Source organism: Plectropomus leopardus, chromosome 7 (genome assembly GCF_026936395.1).
Source record: "Plectropomus leopardus strain MGB_pleo_1.0 chromosome 7, ASM2693639v1, whole genome shotgun sequence".
NCBI classification, from domain to species: domain Eukaryota; kingdom Metazoa; phylum Chordata; class Actinopteri; order Perciformes; family Serranidae; genus Plectropomus; species Plectropomus leopardus.
Window position 1 is genome coordinate 22196937 of NC_142182.1, and position 16758 is coordinate 22213694.

The 16758-nt window shown below is 38.9% G+C and overlaps 1 protein-coding gene across 1 annotated transcript in view; it reads left to right on the forward strand.

The window, feature by feature from the left end:
• Positions 1–16758, forward strand: part of LOC121950125 (copine-8-like) — an 85957-nt gene that overhangs the window by 36850 nt on the left and 32349 nt on the right. The window contains exons 7-9 of the mRNA XM_042496043.2: positions 7355–7431; positions 14243–14306; positions 16471–16574. Of these exons, the coding sequence (XP_042351977.1) occupies positions 7355–7431; positions 14243–14306; positions 16471–16574 (245 nt within the window). The remainder of the gene's footprint in view (positions 1–7354; positions 7432–14242; positions 14307–16470; positions 16575–16758) is intronic.

The window sequence follows — 16758 nt, forward strand, 5'->3', positions numbered from 1 at the left end:
TGCATGGGACTTAAAGTGGGCATGTCTGTAAAAGATAGACCCATGGGTACCCTCAGAACCCATTTTCATTCAGATATCTTGAGGTCAGAGGTCAAGGGACCCCTGTGTAATGACCATGCCATTTTTTTTGCCAAAATTTAGTCTAACTTTGGGGCATTATTTAGCCCCCTACCTGAGAAGTGAGCATGACATGGTTGGTACTACTGGATTCCTCAAGTCCTGTAGTTGTAGTGATACCAGTATCAAAGCTTTAAAACTACGTCCATTATAGCCCCTTAGAGACAGGAATGTCAGCTGCCGATTAACGCAATAAACACGTTACATACAGACCTAGATCGCATTGCAATTGATACATTTTAAAAGGCATAAGAAGAATAAAAAAAGCATCCACACTCACAGCACAGTTTCCATTTCATTCCATCATCAAGACAGGCTTCTCATTTGTCACATAGGGTCTTTTGTAATTTTCTTTTGCAGAACTTTCACAGTCGTAATAGTGGTTATTGTCTTCAGGGTCTAATGCAGTCAATACATCTTGACCAGACATTTTTTATACTGAGAGTATGTCAATTTCTCTATTAAATAAATTTGATTAAATATCTCTACCCAGTCATTAATCTAGGCAGTAATGGCATTGTGTGTGTGTGTGTGTGTGTGTGTGTGTGTGTGTGTGTGTGTGCGCCCATGCATTTTCTAAGTCCCTTGTCAAATTTTAAGAGGCAAATTAATAGAAGGATTTGCTCTGCCCAAGACAGTTTTGACTTCTAGTGTAGTAAATGTCAGCTTGTTGGACAATTCTCTGTAGATTTACTCATCCGCTAATCCACTGCTCAGACCTTGACTTTAACAGAGAGAGAGAGGTCATCAAAATGATCAAATAGAGGAAGGGAGACATCATCCACAATTTGACAGGCGTTTTCCAATTTAAAACACTTAAACATTAGAGACAAGTGTAAGCTGACAGGCTTTAATCAAGCAATGGGACTATATCAGCTTTGTCGTTTGTTTAGTTCTGCATATGTTGTTCAAACACTCTGCATGCCCTTCTGCCACTGCTGATAAGTGATTTCTAGGTTAAAGTTACTCCCAAATTCTATTCAGAAGGGATCCATCAATATGCTTTTTTAGGGCTGATAGTGATTTTTAGTAATAAAGGTGTCTTTTAACTGATATTTGGAACCAATATACATTTGCAGAAAAAAATGAAAACCTTATGGCCAAATGTCAAAAAAAAGCAAACCTTAAAACTCAAACAAAAAACTTTGTTTAAGCATCCTGTGTTAAATTAAATGGTGCATTTGAGAATTTGTCAACAGTATCTTAAAAAAAAAGAGCAGTTGCTCTTTTACTTTCTTTGCATGTTTTGCAGCCTGCATTCTCTTTTGGTATCAGAGACTGTACATAAAGATGCCAAAAGAAGCCAAAATATCCCCGTTGCTGCAATCTTGTACTGGTGACATAATTTTGATCGCGCGTTACCAAACACCCATCCAACCAATCATGATTGACACCATCGACTGCGTGCAACACCAGTTGGCATACATGGCTGTCAATCATTTGCAAACCTCCTTTTTGTAGCATCGAGTAATTAATTAAAACCAAACTCATTGGGGAAAAAAACACTTCAACAAACATCAGCATGATAAGACCGACCTAAACTGTCAGAAACCATCTTTGGGAAAAGTTTATATGACATTTGACTTGAATGTGCCATATGCTAACATGGAGAGGGCGGGGTTTATGACCTGTACTGCAACCAGCCAACAGGGTGCAATCAAGATATTTTGCCTTTTCTTTTGGGGAGCTGGCATGTTGTCTATGTTCAGTCTTTGGTTTGTATGTGTAAAACTCTCTGCAATTTTACCTCAATTTTTACCTCAATTTTCAATAATTTATTTTACCTGCTATTGGATAAAGAAAATAAACAATTTCACATTCGTAAAAATTCTGAAAATCGCTGCCAATAATCAAGGCCAAAATTTGGTCAGTTATTACTATTTAAAACCTAAAACTTTGTATTTCATTGCCCTTCAGCTCCATCATTCACTTTCATTTCAAACAGAAGCTTCAGCAGCACCCTGCTCCAGTTCTGTCTATAACCTGGTCTCCATCTCCGCCTCCAGCCCTCTTCCTATTTCCCAGCTTCATACTCACTGCCAACTGCAGGCAGTTCTTTTCCTCAGCCCCAACCCCAGCGTGCCCCCAGGGCTTTTACCGAAAGCGCTGAGCACTGTGAGCGTAGCGACTCACTCTCAGCATGAAGGCTGAGGACGCTTGGATGCGTCCTGTCGTTGCTGTGGATGTGTGGGATTGGAGATCTGGCACGCAGTGATGGCTCCATTGTCCGGGCACAGTCCATCCCAAGTCGCTTCAAATAACAGAAAATGGAAGAAAAAAATGCACACAATTACAGTATCTCTCTTGGCAGCTTCAGTGACAGCGTTTGAGGATGCCTCCATCCTCCCATCACAGCAGATGTTTTTCCTGAGCCATATGGTTTGCATACCTTGTGCAGATATGACTGCAGGGGAAGATGTGCAGAGATGGAGCATACAGAAAAATCTAATTAAGGGCTGTGTATGCTGTTTCCTAGCAGATGAAGCGGATGTTGCTTTTCCTTTTTTTTAAGAGAAGCTTGTCACGGCCGTGTGCACAATCCTTTATTTTACTCATGTTTATTTTGGTGGTAAAATACACAAATATTCCTCTCACAAACACTAATTTCATTTCAAGGTCTTTATTCATTATTTAAAATGTTATGATTAGAGAGTGAATCCAGGCAGGGATATAGCTTCTTTGTTTGCAGCCAGTAATTAAGTAAAGTGGCTTTGTGTTCCCTCACGACTATTTGAAAGTTAGGATTTTACTGCAGAGTTTTTCATTCCGCGGCTCAAAATGCATGGTCTTAAAATGCAATGTTGTTATTGTTAAATGTTAAAGTGCATGTACAACAAGTGCTTGAAAAATGGCATTTGTGCAAAACAGGAAAATGTTTGTTAGATTTTTGTTTGTTAGCTCTGGACCCTGACACGTCAGCTATCCGTCATTTCAGGGAACTAAACCATCGGTAGCATTTTGCTCAAAGCCTGGGTGATTCTAGGATCAGACCTTTAGCAGGGCTCGGGCCCATATGAGAATATAACATGCATACAGTGCCTTGCAGTGTTCAGTTACTAGACTGTAACTAAAATTTGTTTTCATTCGCCCATCTGATTTTTGGGTGTGCTGAGATGAAAAGCGTCTAAAATCGCCAATTGCCGGGTTCTTCAAAGATGAGGCACTTTGGCAGTAAAAATGCAGGCCTAAGTCTAATTGATAAAGTTCTGTAGGCTGTTTTTTCTAGCAGCAAAACAAGGTCTGTATAATCTGAGAGAAGCCTTCATAGAGCCTACCAAAATAAATGCTTGGACAAAATAACGTCGACCTAATTAAAGAATAAAATTAAGGAATTTAAGGAATAAAATGGGACTAGCAGTAGCCTTGCTTGTTTGTTAATCCCAGAGTGAATTGGGTCCGGCAGTTGCTGTGTTTCATCGAAGTGCGTTCCCATGTCGAATAGTGTTTCTCTACTGTTTATTTGTAGCGTCCTCCTAGGTGGTTATGCTCTCTGTGTTTCAGTACCATGGACAGCTCCATACTACCCTCTTTCATTTAGCATTACCATCAGTGGCATGTCGGCTTCCTGTAGATGTAAACTCCTCTGGCCCCTCATAGCATTATTATTAACATTTAATTTGCCATGACAATAACAACAAAGGTTTATACTAGACTATAATTACCTTTATTCTTTATTTAATAAAAAAAAAATGATAGTGCCGTAGTAGACAACTATCCCGCTGTTTAAGTTGAGTTATCTCGTGGCCACACATTATTATTGTTTTTCTATCAAATGTTACTAGAGGGGCTTTGTAACTGCTAGAAAAGCACATACAGTATATCAAAAATGTCCTTTTTAATTGCAGTGTAATAAAAATATACATATTTCAGTATTGTTTTGGCTATACATCACAAATAAGGAAAAACAATAAAATACACATCATACAATACACATGCACATACACAATTAACACTTTACAAAGCAAGTAATTAAAAATGGGTACAGCTCTGGTTTGCTTTTAGCCAGCACTTAATCTTTGTGTGCTTTATTAGGTGCCTGATGAGCAGAGGAAACTTCCAAACGAGATGAATGACTTGTGGGATTCAGCTGTGATCTCTTGTACTTTACCTTCTTTTTGCTTACCTAACCTTTTTTGCTTTGCCCCCATTGAGTCTGTTAATCTAATGTGCCTCCACCCCTGGCCTCAGATATCTGAGGCTTAGCAGGCGCTGGACTGAGGCTGCTAGCTAGCAGCACATTTCTTATGGAAAGGCCAGAGAATTTTTGTCATCTCTTTTTGTTTCGAGACCTCGGTTGGGGGAGAAATTTGCTCAGCACCGGCAAAGATATTTGAAACAGCTTTCTGCCCGCCGGACTCGACACAGCTCATCTGTCAAGCACTTTTACACGCACACATATGTACGTACATGCATGCTTACTCACGCACACGTGCACACACAATCTGGTAGGGGAAGCCTCAGTAGCAGTGCATGAACAATCCTTCCTTGCCTGTTGTAAACAGACTTTTTAGACCCCCTCCCCTCTTTGTGCTCTTTGCTCTTCTTGCTGGCCAAAGGCTCCTCCTCCCCAAACCAAATCTTCTCTTGCGGTCACCCTACAGTGATCAACAAGGACACAGGATCCTCTGCACGCTGAGCATAGCTGTCAATGTACAAAATATACATGGAAAAGAACAAGAAAGACAAAGTATGACCTGTAATTCTCTAAGCTGTTACAGGACAAGCATCAAATTCAGGTGATAGAGCACTTGAAAATTAAAGAAGTAATATTTTACTTTTTAAATAAAATAAATTAACAGCTTTCTCCTTCTTTCAAGTGCTCCTGCTGATCCTTATGGCTGTCACTTTACATAACTGTCTCTGTCTTGTTTGACAAAGATATAATGATGAAAAGTGGCAGAAAGGGCTGCAGCTGACAGTTGTTTTTAACATAGGTTTAAATTCGTAATCAATATTGTCAATTGCCCAAGATGACTGACTGATTTTTTTTGTCTGACTAACAGACCAAAACCCAAGAATATTGAGTTGATTATCATATATTTCAAAGTAATGAAGCAAATAACACATATGACAACCTGAAACCAAGGAAAGATGACTGAAATTATTAACAAAATGTCAAGGTTGTTGCTGATTAAGTGTTCAATCAACTCAATGATTAATCAACATATCACTCCAGCTGTAAGTGACAATATCACATGACATAGTCACTGAGAAAATTACAAAATACAGTAAAAACAGGATTTGGAGAAAGGAGATTTTGAAATTAAATTTGCTGTAAATGAATAAAAAATGACTGTCAGTGAATTTCTACAGGGAAAAAAACCCAGAAGCAAAGAACTCAGTTTAAATTCATTATAATATATTCATTCATTCATTCATTTTTTTCTGTGTGTATAATGCCCATCCCATATGGGACGGCAAGAGATTTCTTAAATACATACATACATAAGTACATACATACTTCCATTCACACGTCTCTCATACATAATCCGGTCCTGCATCTATAAAGCATGTACAAAACATAGAGAAGGCAGAAAAAACACGAAATGCAAACATACTAAAAACAGAACAAAAACATCCTAAGTGAATTGTTCACATAACGAACTGCAAAATATTCACAGATTATCACGCTCATGAGCTTCTCTTCATCCAGGCTTTCTCCTGATAACTGACAAATGTATTTGTTTATCTGAACAGAAATCTCAGCCTCTGTGCATATTCCTTGTCCACAAAATGGATATCTATTCTATATCTCTTCTCACTAATGAGAACTTTGCAATGCAAAGTTCACAATAAAAACTACAATAGAAAAAAAATGAAATTCATTCTCTACATCCGCACATTGGACAGATCTGCTTTTCTTCCAGAATAATATACCGTCTAGTATTAACAGTTAAAGGTAAAACACCAGATCTCAGCTGAGCACATTGAGATCTTTGCTTTTTAGAAAGATATATACTAGGGTTGGGCTGGTGCGAACATTTTTGAACCAGTTTGATATTTGGTTTACCGAATTTTATCAGATGTCCCACATGATTTCATAGTCAGCCCTGAGTAGAACATAATGTCTTCGTGTCCCAACAGAAAGTGAATGTCTAACCATTATGTAGCATTTCGTAACTGTGTATATGTTATGTCAGCAGTAAATTACACACATGTGCAACGCTAGTTGTTCCATTGTACCCCTTCCCCAACAAAATTTGCTTGTGCATGCAGGTTCAAAAACGGGTAAACCTTCTAAATATTAGAGATTGGCTGGATTTCCACTGCCAGTGAACACACCGCTGCATTACATGATTCTGCCTTTCTTTCAGCTGCCGTTTGTGTGTTTGTGTGTGTTTGTGTGTGTGTTTTGTTGGTGTGTCTGTGCGACGTCACGGACAGGCAGGAGAATGGGTTAATAGTGGTTTCTTTCTATATCTCTTACTTATTCAGTCTCTCTTTCAAACTCGGTGCAGACTAACTGGGAACAATGTTTTAGTGCAACTTCGGAGGAGACGGAGCGTAATTATATTTCTTGTAATTAGTGATGGAACTTCATTGCATCTTGCTGGTAAAGGAGCTGAAATTACCGCATTCACCCGGGCATTGTGTTCCCATCAATGCCAATCAGAGCTTGAGGTGATAAAAACCCATGTTGACTTTAGAGTCATTTGACTCTGGTGTGAATGCCGATTGTACGCATTCTCATCGCATTAAAAAGTTAGATGTAAGCGGGTGTTAGCAGATTTTTTGTGCAGTGGGAATAAAGCTTTAGTAAGATTAAAAACATGGTATTATATTGATCACTCCCTCATATTGCCTATTACTAATGCACTTTGACTTGGATTTAGCGCTGTGGCAAGCTACTTTTCAAATTGCCAGAATGTGCCATAATGACAAATAAAGGTTCAGCTGGTTTATAGAAATCACACCGGAGCCGACTGGCAAAACCAGAAATCAACCCAACTCTATTACATATAACACATAATTCTCAAATTACTGAAAAACAATCTTTTAGAAACCTTCATATGAATATACATAAATATAATATGTCTAACTAATTGATTTATATGAAACATTTTGAGTTGCCATATAGGGAAACTTTGATGATGTAACATGGTGCAACAACTTGATATGCAAAATGAAAAAATATTTAAAAAAACATCTTTATGAATGTTGCTCCCTGCTCTTCTGCATCTAAATTTTTCTGTATTTCTGGTTCATGTGTTTACTTGTGTGTTTTCCACACATGCAGGACTTCCTGGGCCAGGCGTTCTGTACGCTGGGCGAGATAGTGGGCTCCCTGGGGAGCCGCTTGGAAAAACCTTTGATGTAAGTAGTACCATGCACTCAAAAACAAAGAAACAAACACACTCACTGTTTTGTTAATTACAGTCTTGACTGAAAGCGAATTGGCAAAAAGATTGTATTGCATTACTGTAATCAGAGAGCCACAATCACTAGGTGTTTGTGTTAGGTGTTAGGTTCATATTCTAGATTCACTTCCATTCAGCGATATGAGTTAAAAACCAGCGTGCTTTTTTAATTTAACTCGCTACTGTTTGTCTTTGAAGTGAAGCGAAGCAGGGGCATGAAAATGAGCCAAGATGTTGATGAAAGCGTACACTGTCTCCATCAGCCAAATGAGATGAATAGTTAAACAGCAGCGGGCCTAATGACAGACTGTAAACATGTTGAGATGGTAAACAGCGTGTAGTGAAAAGGGACACTTCACCCTAAGGGAAGATGTCAGTGGTGAGCTCCCAGCTCGATTTCAGAAGAAGCTTAAGCTGAACTGAAGGCTTAACTGAAGCCTAAAGAAATAATCACAAACATTTTCATCTAAATAAATGTTGGATTTTTGCTCTCTAGTGCAACAAAATAGCTAACCCTGTAGCCCTTTCTTGAAATCATTCACTTTTGAAGCTCTTTGTGGGGTTGTCCTTAACTTTGAAACATTCTATAGTCCACAGGAAGTCTTCCCCCCTCACTCTTCATGTTTTCAATCAATCTTTAATTTTAACTTTCTAATACTGACAAAAACCAAAACATCAGTTTGCTTGGCACAAACAGAGGAAGAACTTAGTGGATAACTTGATCTCCTACGTGGCTGAAGAGACAAAAAGTCAACCACAGAAAGAAATGCAAATATCATCACCAAAAGTTTTGACGTTGCACAATTAAAGCTCTGACATACTTTCTGCATCAAATGTCCGCAGACATCTGCAATCATGCAGACGCATGTCATGTTATTCATACTACTATTTAAGGTCCACATCAGCACCCAGCAGAAAACAAAAGGCCTGGGAGGTGACCCTACCCTCCTCCCATTGCCGTCATTGAGTAAAAGTGAAACTCAGAAGGCGCTATAGGTTCCCCACAGAAATCAGTTAGATGAACACGATGTCACAGTGAAGATGGAAATTGTAACAAGTTTAAAATTTTTGTCTGATACCAGGAAAATTGCTCACAACAAAGTTTATGATTTCTGGAAAGAGACATTGCTGTTGAGGCACCCAGTAGCTCAGTTGGTAGAGCGGGCGTCCCATGTACAGTGGCTGTGTCCTCACCACAGTGGCCATGAGTTTGATTCCGGCCTTGGCCCTTTGCTGCATGTCACCCCCCCTCTCTCTCCCCCTTTCAAGCTACAGCTGTCCTATCTCTAATAATGGCAAAAGCCAAAAAAAACATCTTTGAAACATTGCTGTTGACTTATCCAGTTCTTCTTTTTTGCGCTTTGAGCACCACAAGCCGAGCACCAACATCTCCACAGTCAATATCTCCAACACTCAGCAATTCACTGAAATAATCTAGATTTATGAATAGCACTACAGATAAGAGAAAATACATGTAACGTTGAGTTTGGGATGAGCTTTTTCTTCAAGAAAACTTAATCTACACTGGGAAAGTTAATGCTGGCCTTTCACTACAAATATACATACTGAGACATTTTTCTCTTAAACCCATCAAAGGCTTCTCTTCAGTCATGGACTAAGTTCTCAGAAAGAAAACACATTTTTGTGAAACCAAACTGATAAATATATGATCTCAGCTGCACTGTAACTGTCCTCTAACACACACACACACACACACACACACACAAACGCACACATGCACACAGCAGAACTGCAGCATTGTCTTCAGCTTACTGTTGTTGTTGCTTTTTGTTTTCCTCCTGAGGCAACAAACCATCAGTAGTCTAACCCTTGACCCATCCCCTGTCCCCCATTGGTTTGCAGTCTGTGTGTGTGTGTGTGTGTGTGTGTGTGTGTGTAGAGAGAGAGAGAGGGGAGAGAGAGGAGACTGACTGGACTGGCATCTTCATCCATTCCTTAGTGTCTATCTTTGTCAGTGTGTGTGTGTGTGTGTGTGTGTGTGTGTGTGTGTGTGAATGGCATAATCAATGAGCAGTTGCAGCTGAATGGGCCCGCTGAAGAATGACACATACAAGAAATATGATGTAAGAATGCGTTGCTGTTGCCGAGTTATGTAATCACCTCAGCCTGCAGTCATTCACTCAGATCTGTTGTGTGTGTTCGTGCATTTTATTTTTATCCCTCCCCCCTTTTTTTAGGGATGTGAAGATATTTTTAGACATTTTTTATTATTCTGTTGCACTTGTTTGTGCTTGTAAGTTTGTACAACCTTGTGTGTACAAAAAAAACACATCATAAGTCTAAAACATCACACTTGCGCTCAGTCAAGTGGAGGCAGATCACAAAAACAAAGAGCAACAAAAACGACTGAGATGACACCACGCTACAAACAAACAAAACTACTTCATTGTAGGATTATGTTACATTTTGTGGACGATATAAATGAAGTGACTAGGAGGGCTTCTTGCAGCATGCAGAAATCTGTCATTAACTTTGTTTTGTTGCTGCATTTGGGTGACGCTCAGTAACCTAAATTTCACTGTACCTTCTTAGCTTTTAGTGGATCATTATCCAGGTGCAAATTTAGTATTCTTTCAACAGTTCTCTTACCATGGTGAGGGCATTTTTTCACTTAAACTTTGCACTTTTTTGACTAAAAAATATACCTCATGTATCCTAATAATAGTTTAAACTGACATTAGCCAGCACTAAATGAAAAATCGTCCGCGTCCAGTGTGAATCTGGCATAAAATTGTCTATTACATCCCTTTTTGCTAGACAGAACGTTGGTATTGGATAATACTGCAAACCCAACATTATGGTGATCTTTTTATAAAATTTGCACATCATACAATAGTCAAGGCAAAGTTAATGTCATAATGTTAAAAAAAAGCAGCATTAATTGTGAGTCTGTGACAGGATGTGTATCCTAGAGCTGATTCCAGATTTATCATACCAGTACTACAACCTGTACCCTTAAAGTGATACAGATGCCAATAAAGTACATCATTTGGTGCCTTTCTTTCCTGCTTCATTTGATACTCATCATGAGAATGGAAGCACTCTGTTGCACAAGTTGCCACTATACTTTTGAATGTTTCGGGGGCATCTTGGCACGTTGAACCGCCAACTACGTCAAACACAAAGTGTGTGTAGTGGGCCAATCACATGTTGCATTACATCGAAGAACTCTAACAGTAATTGGCTGCGGGCAAAACCATGGAAGTAGTGATATTTTTCTAGATCTGGGTACAAAAAAGATCAAATGCAGGGATTATTTGATGAAAGAACTTTTGATACTTCTTGGCACTGGGTTATTTGAGACAATACCATGAAGATTTTGAGTACAGCTAACCCAGCCTTGGTGTCTCCTGAATTAAAACTGGAATCAGCTTTACTTTCTGTCTCTTTTTTATAAAGGTTACACTTCTCCTTGCATTGGCTCTGAATGTTGATGTTTTCAGTATGCACCAAGGCATTTTATATCTATATGTAAAAGTTTTCAGTAGAATAGAGACAGATAATGAGGGGGGTTGGGGGGTATATGTTGTGCAACAAAGGTTTCAAAATCAAGTTTTTGATCACAGTAAATTGTATATGTCTTGACATTTAGGCCACCACAAAAATCCTATAAATTGGTATTTAATGTGAATAAGAATTGTCAATTGTCAGCAACACAGCAAAAGCATCATTAGTGCTCATCGATTAATGCCATTCAGCAAACCCAGTGTACAGACACCGCGGAGAAGTTAGTGTACAGTCGCTGGGATGTGTCAAACTGAGTAGTGAAAACTGCTTCTCTAGGGAACAGTGGTGTTCATCCAAGCTTGGAAAGTAGGAGAGTAGGAGAGAGTAGTCTATCATTTACTGCCAGTTGTCACTTACTGAGAAATATTATATGGATAGCTGCGATAAACATTAAGACATACAGGTCAAGATATAAAACTTAATATGGTATGTACACTTTCAAAATAACAAAAAAGGAAACCAAACAATGAACACATGAGGAAATTACTGTTTTGCAAATACAAAAACATTTCTGTCACCAAAGAGAATATTGAGTATGGTGTAGGCTTGTTCAATAATACGTCAACTTTATTAGAAATATATAAGATATTGATCGTAGTCTGGAAACCCATTTCAGTGGAAACCATGTACTGTTGTTTTCAGCCTCTCTCCCCTCACTGAGCAGCCTCTCATCCATCCCTCCATCTTTCTAGTGACTCTGTTCTTCCTCTTCTCTTTCTTTTTTTCTCTCTCTCCCTCTCTCTCCCTGCCATTTTTCCATCTGCCCCCTTACTGAGCCTGCTCTCTGCGTGTACAGTGAATTAATTTCACTGAATGCTTCCCCGTGCATCAAAGGAAGGCGGTGTGTCTCAGGTGACGAGCTGAGGGAGAATCAAAGCCTCGCTTCAATTTGCCATCCGTTTGTCCACAGCTGTCATTGTACAGGACAATACTAATCCAAATGAAATGATCTCTTCCACTTCCTCGTTCTGAATCAGGCCCGCGGTCCGTGGCATTCATGCGGTCTATTTTTAGTGGTTAGTCTCCCTTGGCTTTACTGGCTGAATATTACGCTTCACCAACTCAGGATGTAAACAAACATTGCAGCTGAAATGTCACTGGATCTGTTTACATTATGTTGATGTGCTTTTTTTTAGAGGTGTTCATTCAGCATAAATTAATATTTATTTAGACAATCAGGCAAAAAAATGTGAGAGAGACTGTGAAGAAGAGAAATTTGACTGCAGGTCTGCAGGTGGTCTCAGCTGATAGAATTTTACATTGTGTGTTTTTAAGTAAAATTGTAACCGCGGCATAATCTGACATTCTCATAGAGCTTGATTATTAGTGTCATAAATACCTCAGATAACGGTAACTATTGCATGCGGTGAATGAATACTACATATACAAAAAAACTGAAACACAGGCGCCTTACCTGTAAAGAGAGAATTTTATTACAGTTAGTGTCAGTAAAACAAAATTCAGTTTATCATCTTACTAGAAAGCTCAAGCACAGATACACTGTACATACAGTTAACTGAATGATACTATGATAAGTGCAGAATAAACAGCAAACCATTAGAAAGTATGTACAGTAAAATTAATATAATTATTATGTACACAATGCAAGATAAGCTAGAAATTACCAAAGTATGTACAATGCAAAAAACAGGTCAGAGTTTGCCTTTCTTACTTTATCTCCTTTCATACATGCAGTCTATCCCTGAAATATTCAGGAACATTTACTTCATCAAGTGATGTGTAAATGGGAGCAGGGAAATTCAGGGAAATCTTTACCACCAGTTTCCCACCTTATAACATTTCAGGGAACATGGTACGGCTGTGTTGTGAATGAAAATACTAACATTGCGAGGACTAGCACATAAAGGGTTACAGTCGTCTTTTGAAAGAGGCTTTCATGTGGAGCGAGTGAGCCAAACAGCAGACTCTGCTTTAAGACGCAATTATCTTAGCATTTCGTTTACGCAAGAGATGGGCATTTTAAGTAACTTCCATATTCGAATACTCGCATCAAATTAGTGTAGAGTACTACAGTACTCGCTAAAAAAGCGTCTCCGAGCTACTTTCCTAAAGGTCAGTTTACCTTCTGCCAGTTTGTGGTGTCACACTGATAATTATATAGCTTGACTCTGACGTTAAACCTTTTGATTAATGTTAGGTAACATTACCAGTGTGATGCTAACTGTGTGTGTGTGTGTGTGTGTGTGTGTGTGTGTGTGTGTGTGTGTGTGTGTGTGTGTGTGTGTGTGTTAAAGGATATCTCTGTGAATCTGTGAGTGGAGCTCACACTCCTGCAGCAGTTGTCTCATGAAAAACAGAGAGAGAGAGAAATAGCAGGCAAGAAGGTGCTGAGAAAAGCAACACACTGCATACAGCTCGACATTAGAACAAGACTCACCCATTTTAGAGAGCAAAAAAACAAACGCAGTCATATTCAGATGTGGGAGGGGCAGTGGCAGGTACTCTATATGTCTATATCATAGACTGGACATGAATGCGTGCGCACGGATTGGCTGTCGCAGCTGTAAATCATGGTGGAAAAGGCCCCTTTTGTATAATTCAATTACTCATTAAAACTAACTAATCATAAAAAGAAACACTTGAACAAACACTGGGGTGATGAGAACTACCTACAGTGGCTGAAAAAATCTTTGGGAGGAAATTATTTGGCATTTATTTTGAGTTTTCAGTTTGGCCTGTGTCCATTCACTAACACGGAAGCGCTGGGTTTAAGACCTATACAGCAGTCAGACACCAGGGGGTGATCGAGGTTGAAAAGTTTGGGGGAGTTGTCATGTTGTCCATCTTTATAAACAGTCCATGGTCTATATGTTTGAATACTGACGTTTAAATGAGTACTCAACTTCTCGAGTACTACTGCTTCTGTCTTGTGATGTGTACATCCGGCCTTGCATCTTCTTCTTGAGTTTTATGAAGACTGGCATGTACTTGACTGCTTCACCCGGCTGACTTTTTCTATGGTTCATCTACACACACTACCCACACTATAAAATTAAAAACTAATGGAAAAACTTAAAAATGAACTATAATACGTACAATAGAGTTTGCATATATCATTTTATTTAGTTGTGTTATTACCTTACTCTTCCATACTACCTGGAAAGATTTTTCCCTGTAACTCTGTGTTTTTAAACCATTCTCCTACCTGTCATAAACCCATTGTTTGAGGCCTTTTGGATGCTTGAATTTGAAGAGAATATTTTTCTCTCTTTTTTCAGTGGTATCCCGGGGAAGAAATGTGGCACCATCATAGTGAGAGCAGAAGAGCTGAGCAACTGCAGGGTAAGAGTTTGTTTTGGTTCCCCCTTTGATTCCTCTGGAGTAAAACTTACAGACTTTTCAGGTACTTTCCTAATTAGACCAACTTTCTATCCTCCAAAGTGACGAGCCTGATCCATCGAGTACTCCACAAAGTTGGAATTAAAAGAATTACTAGGAGACACAAGTCTAGTTTAATAAGGACATTTTGCCTTAAATATCATTTAAGTCACCGTAATCATCATAATGTAACTCAGTACATTCCAAAAAAATCATAGACTACAGACATAAATTTAAAACAACAAAAACTGAAGATTTTAGCCTTCATTAAGGTAGGAATTATTGCAGGCCTGTCTGTATTTGACTGCATTTGTTTTAGATGGGTGTACCTGAAATCTGGCAACTGAGTGCACACATAAATGCAGTATTATGAATATTTTCTCAACACTTTCCCACAGTGCACGTTAACACAAATACTGTGTTACTTTAAGAGTGCACTAAAGGTTTTTTTGTCCAGCGTTGCTATAACACCAGAAAGTTGACTTTAATTAGAGAACTAAATGTATTATCTAAAGTGTACCACTATACTGCTGCAAGCCAGAAGAAGCATCAGTTACCATCACATCACATCATTTATCCATCGATTTTTGTCCACTTATTCTGGGCTGGGTTGTGGAGGCAGCAAGCTGACCAAGATACTCCAGACTTTCCTTTCCCCCAGCATCATTTTCCAGCTCCTCCTGGGGAAGTTTGAGGTGTTCCCAGCCATCCATGATATATATAGCCCCTCCAGTGTGTCCTGGGTCTACTCCAGGTCTCCTACCAGTTGTACGTGCCTGGAAAACCTTTAAAGGGAGGCGCCCAGGGCTCCTAAACAACTGTCCCCATTTGACGTAAAGGAGCAGCAGCTCAACTCTGAGCTCCCTCTGGATGTCTAAGCTCCTCACACTAGCGAGGAAAATCATTTTTGCTGCTTGCATATACAATCTCACTTTTTCGGCCACCACCCAAAGCTCATGATAGGGTTGGGGCGTAGATGGACCACTAAATCAAGAGCTTTTCCTTCCTGTCCAGCTCCCTTTTCACCATGACAATCCGGTGCAATGGAACAGATGTTCTTTATTTTAACAGGATTTTTTGTAACCTTTGCATGGCGGAGGTTTTATTTCAAAAATAAAAAATAAACAAACAAACAAAAAAACTCTGCTCTTGTTGTCAACCAGTTTAGCAGGACTGGTTTTCAGTTTCAGTTCAAGACACAGCAGGCTGTTTGACACTGTTTCCGTGTCTTTAGTTAATATCGGTGATGAGCCAGACAGTGATTCAGTCTGTTTGAATCCCTCTTTCTATCAAAGAGAAAACAACATCACCTCAAACATCTGGAAAAATTCCACTTTTAGTGAAAACGTTCCACACTGGATTCTGGGTTTATTTTGTTGTTTGTTGGTTTGGTTGTTGCAGATGCATCATTTTACGATAAGATAGTTCTACTATAGCTGCAGTGAATATTTCCTCTCTTCGGTTAAAACCTCAAACAGTAAATGTCACATTTTAATAACATTCCTTCAAATCACATAACATGGGCTCTGAGCTGCCATTGTGTGCCAAAATATGTCGAGAGAAAAAAAGAGAAAGAAAATGATTGTAGAGACACCAGTTTATCTTATGGTACAACAGGCCAGAATGTATTGCAGTCATTAGAAAATTGCTCATTTGTTTGTCTCGTAGTAATGCACAGAAACAAAAGGAATTTGCTTAATTAAGAAATGGCACACAGTGAAAATGCTATGCTAGTATAGATTTAAGATTACATCGTGGTAAAATGCAAGTGCTCTGGGGTGTAATTAAGCCTGATAATCTTGATTTTATCTTCTTCTCTGTTTTGAGGGCAGGTGATGATCAGATTTTAATATCAGCTCTAGGAACTATGTGGATGAAAACACCAAAAAACTGTATACAATGTGTGCAGTCTCTAAAGAAGAATAATTGAAATATTGTACCAGTTCTACATTTTAAGCTAAAAGATCAGAAAATCAAATTGTCTCTTAAATTGGAATCCTCCAAAATGCATCTATAAACAACATTGTCTAATATTACCTGTAGTGATAGCAGTTTGTTAAATTGTCTTATTTTTTACAACCTGAGGCTGTGTAATGCCTAATGTTTTGGTTACTTTCCTACATTTCAGGAGTCAGTGATGCTGCAGTTTTGTGGCAACAAGCTGGATAAGAAGGACTTCTTCGGAAAATCTGATCCTTTTCTCGTCTTCTATCGCAGCAACGAAGATGGATCGTAAGTTGACAAGCTGCCTCCTTGTGGTATTTGTGAATGTCACTTTGCTGAATAGACAAAAGCAGCTATCTCACAAAAAAATACATACACAACATGTAAAGATGCCTGAAATGCATATAGACATTTTTCATGCTCCAAAAAACTCATATACAGAGGATATAAGGTCTAAACTGCTTATGTGATG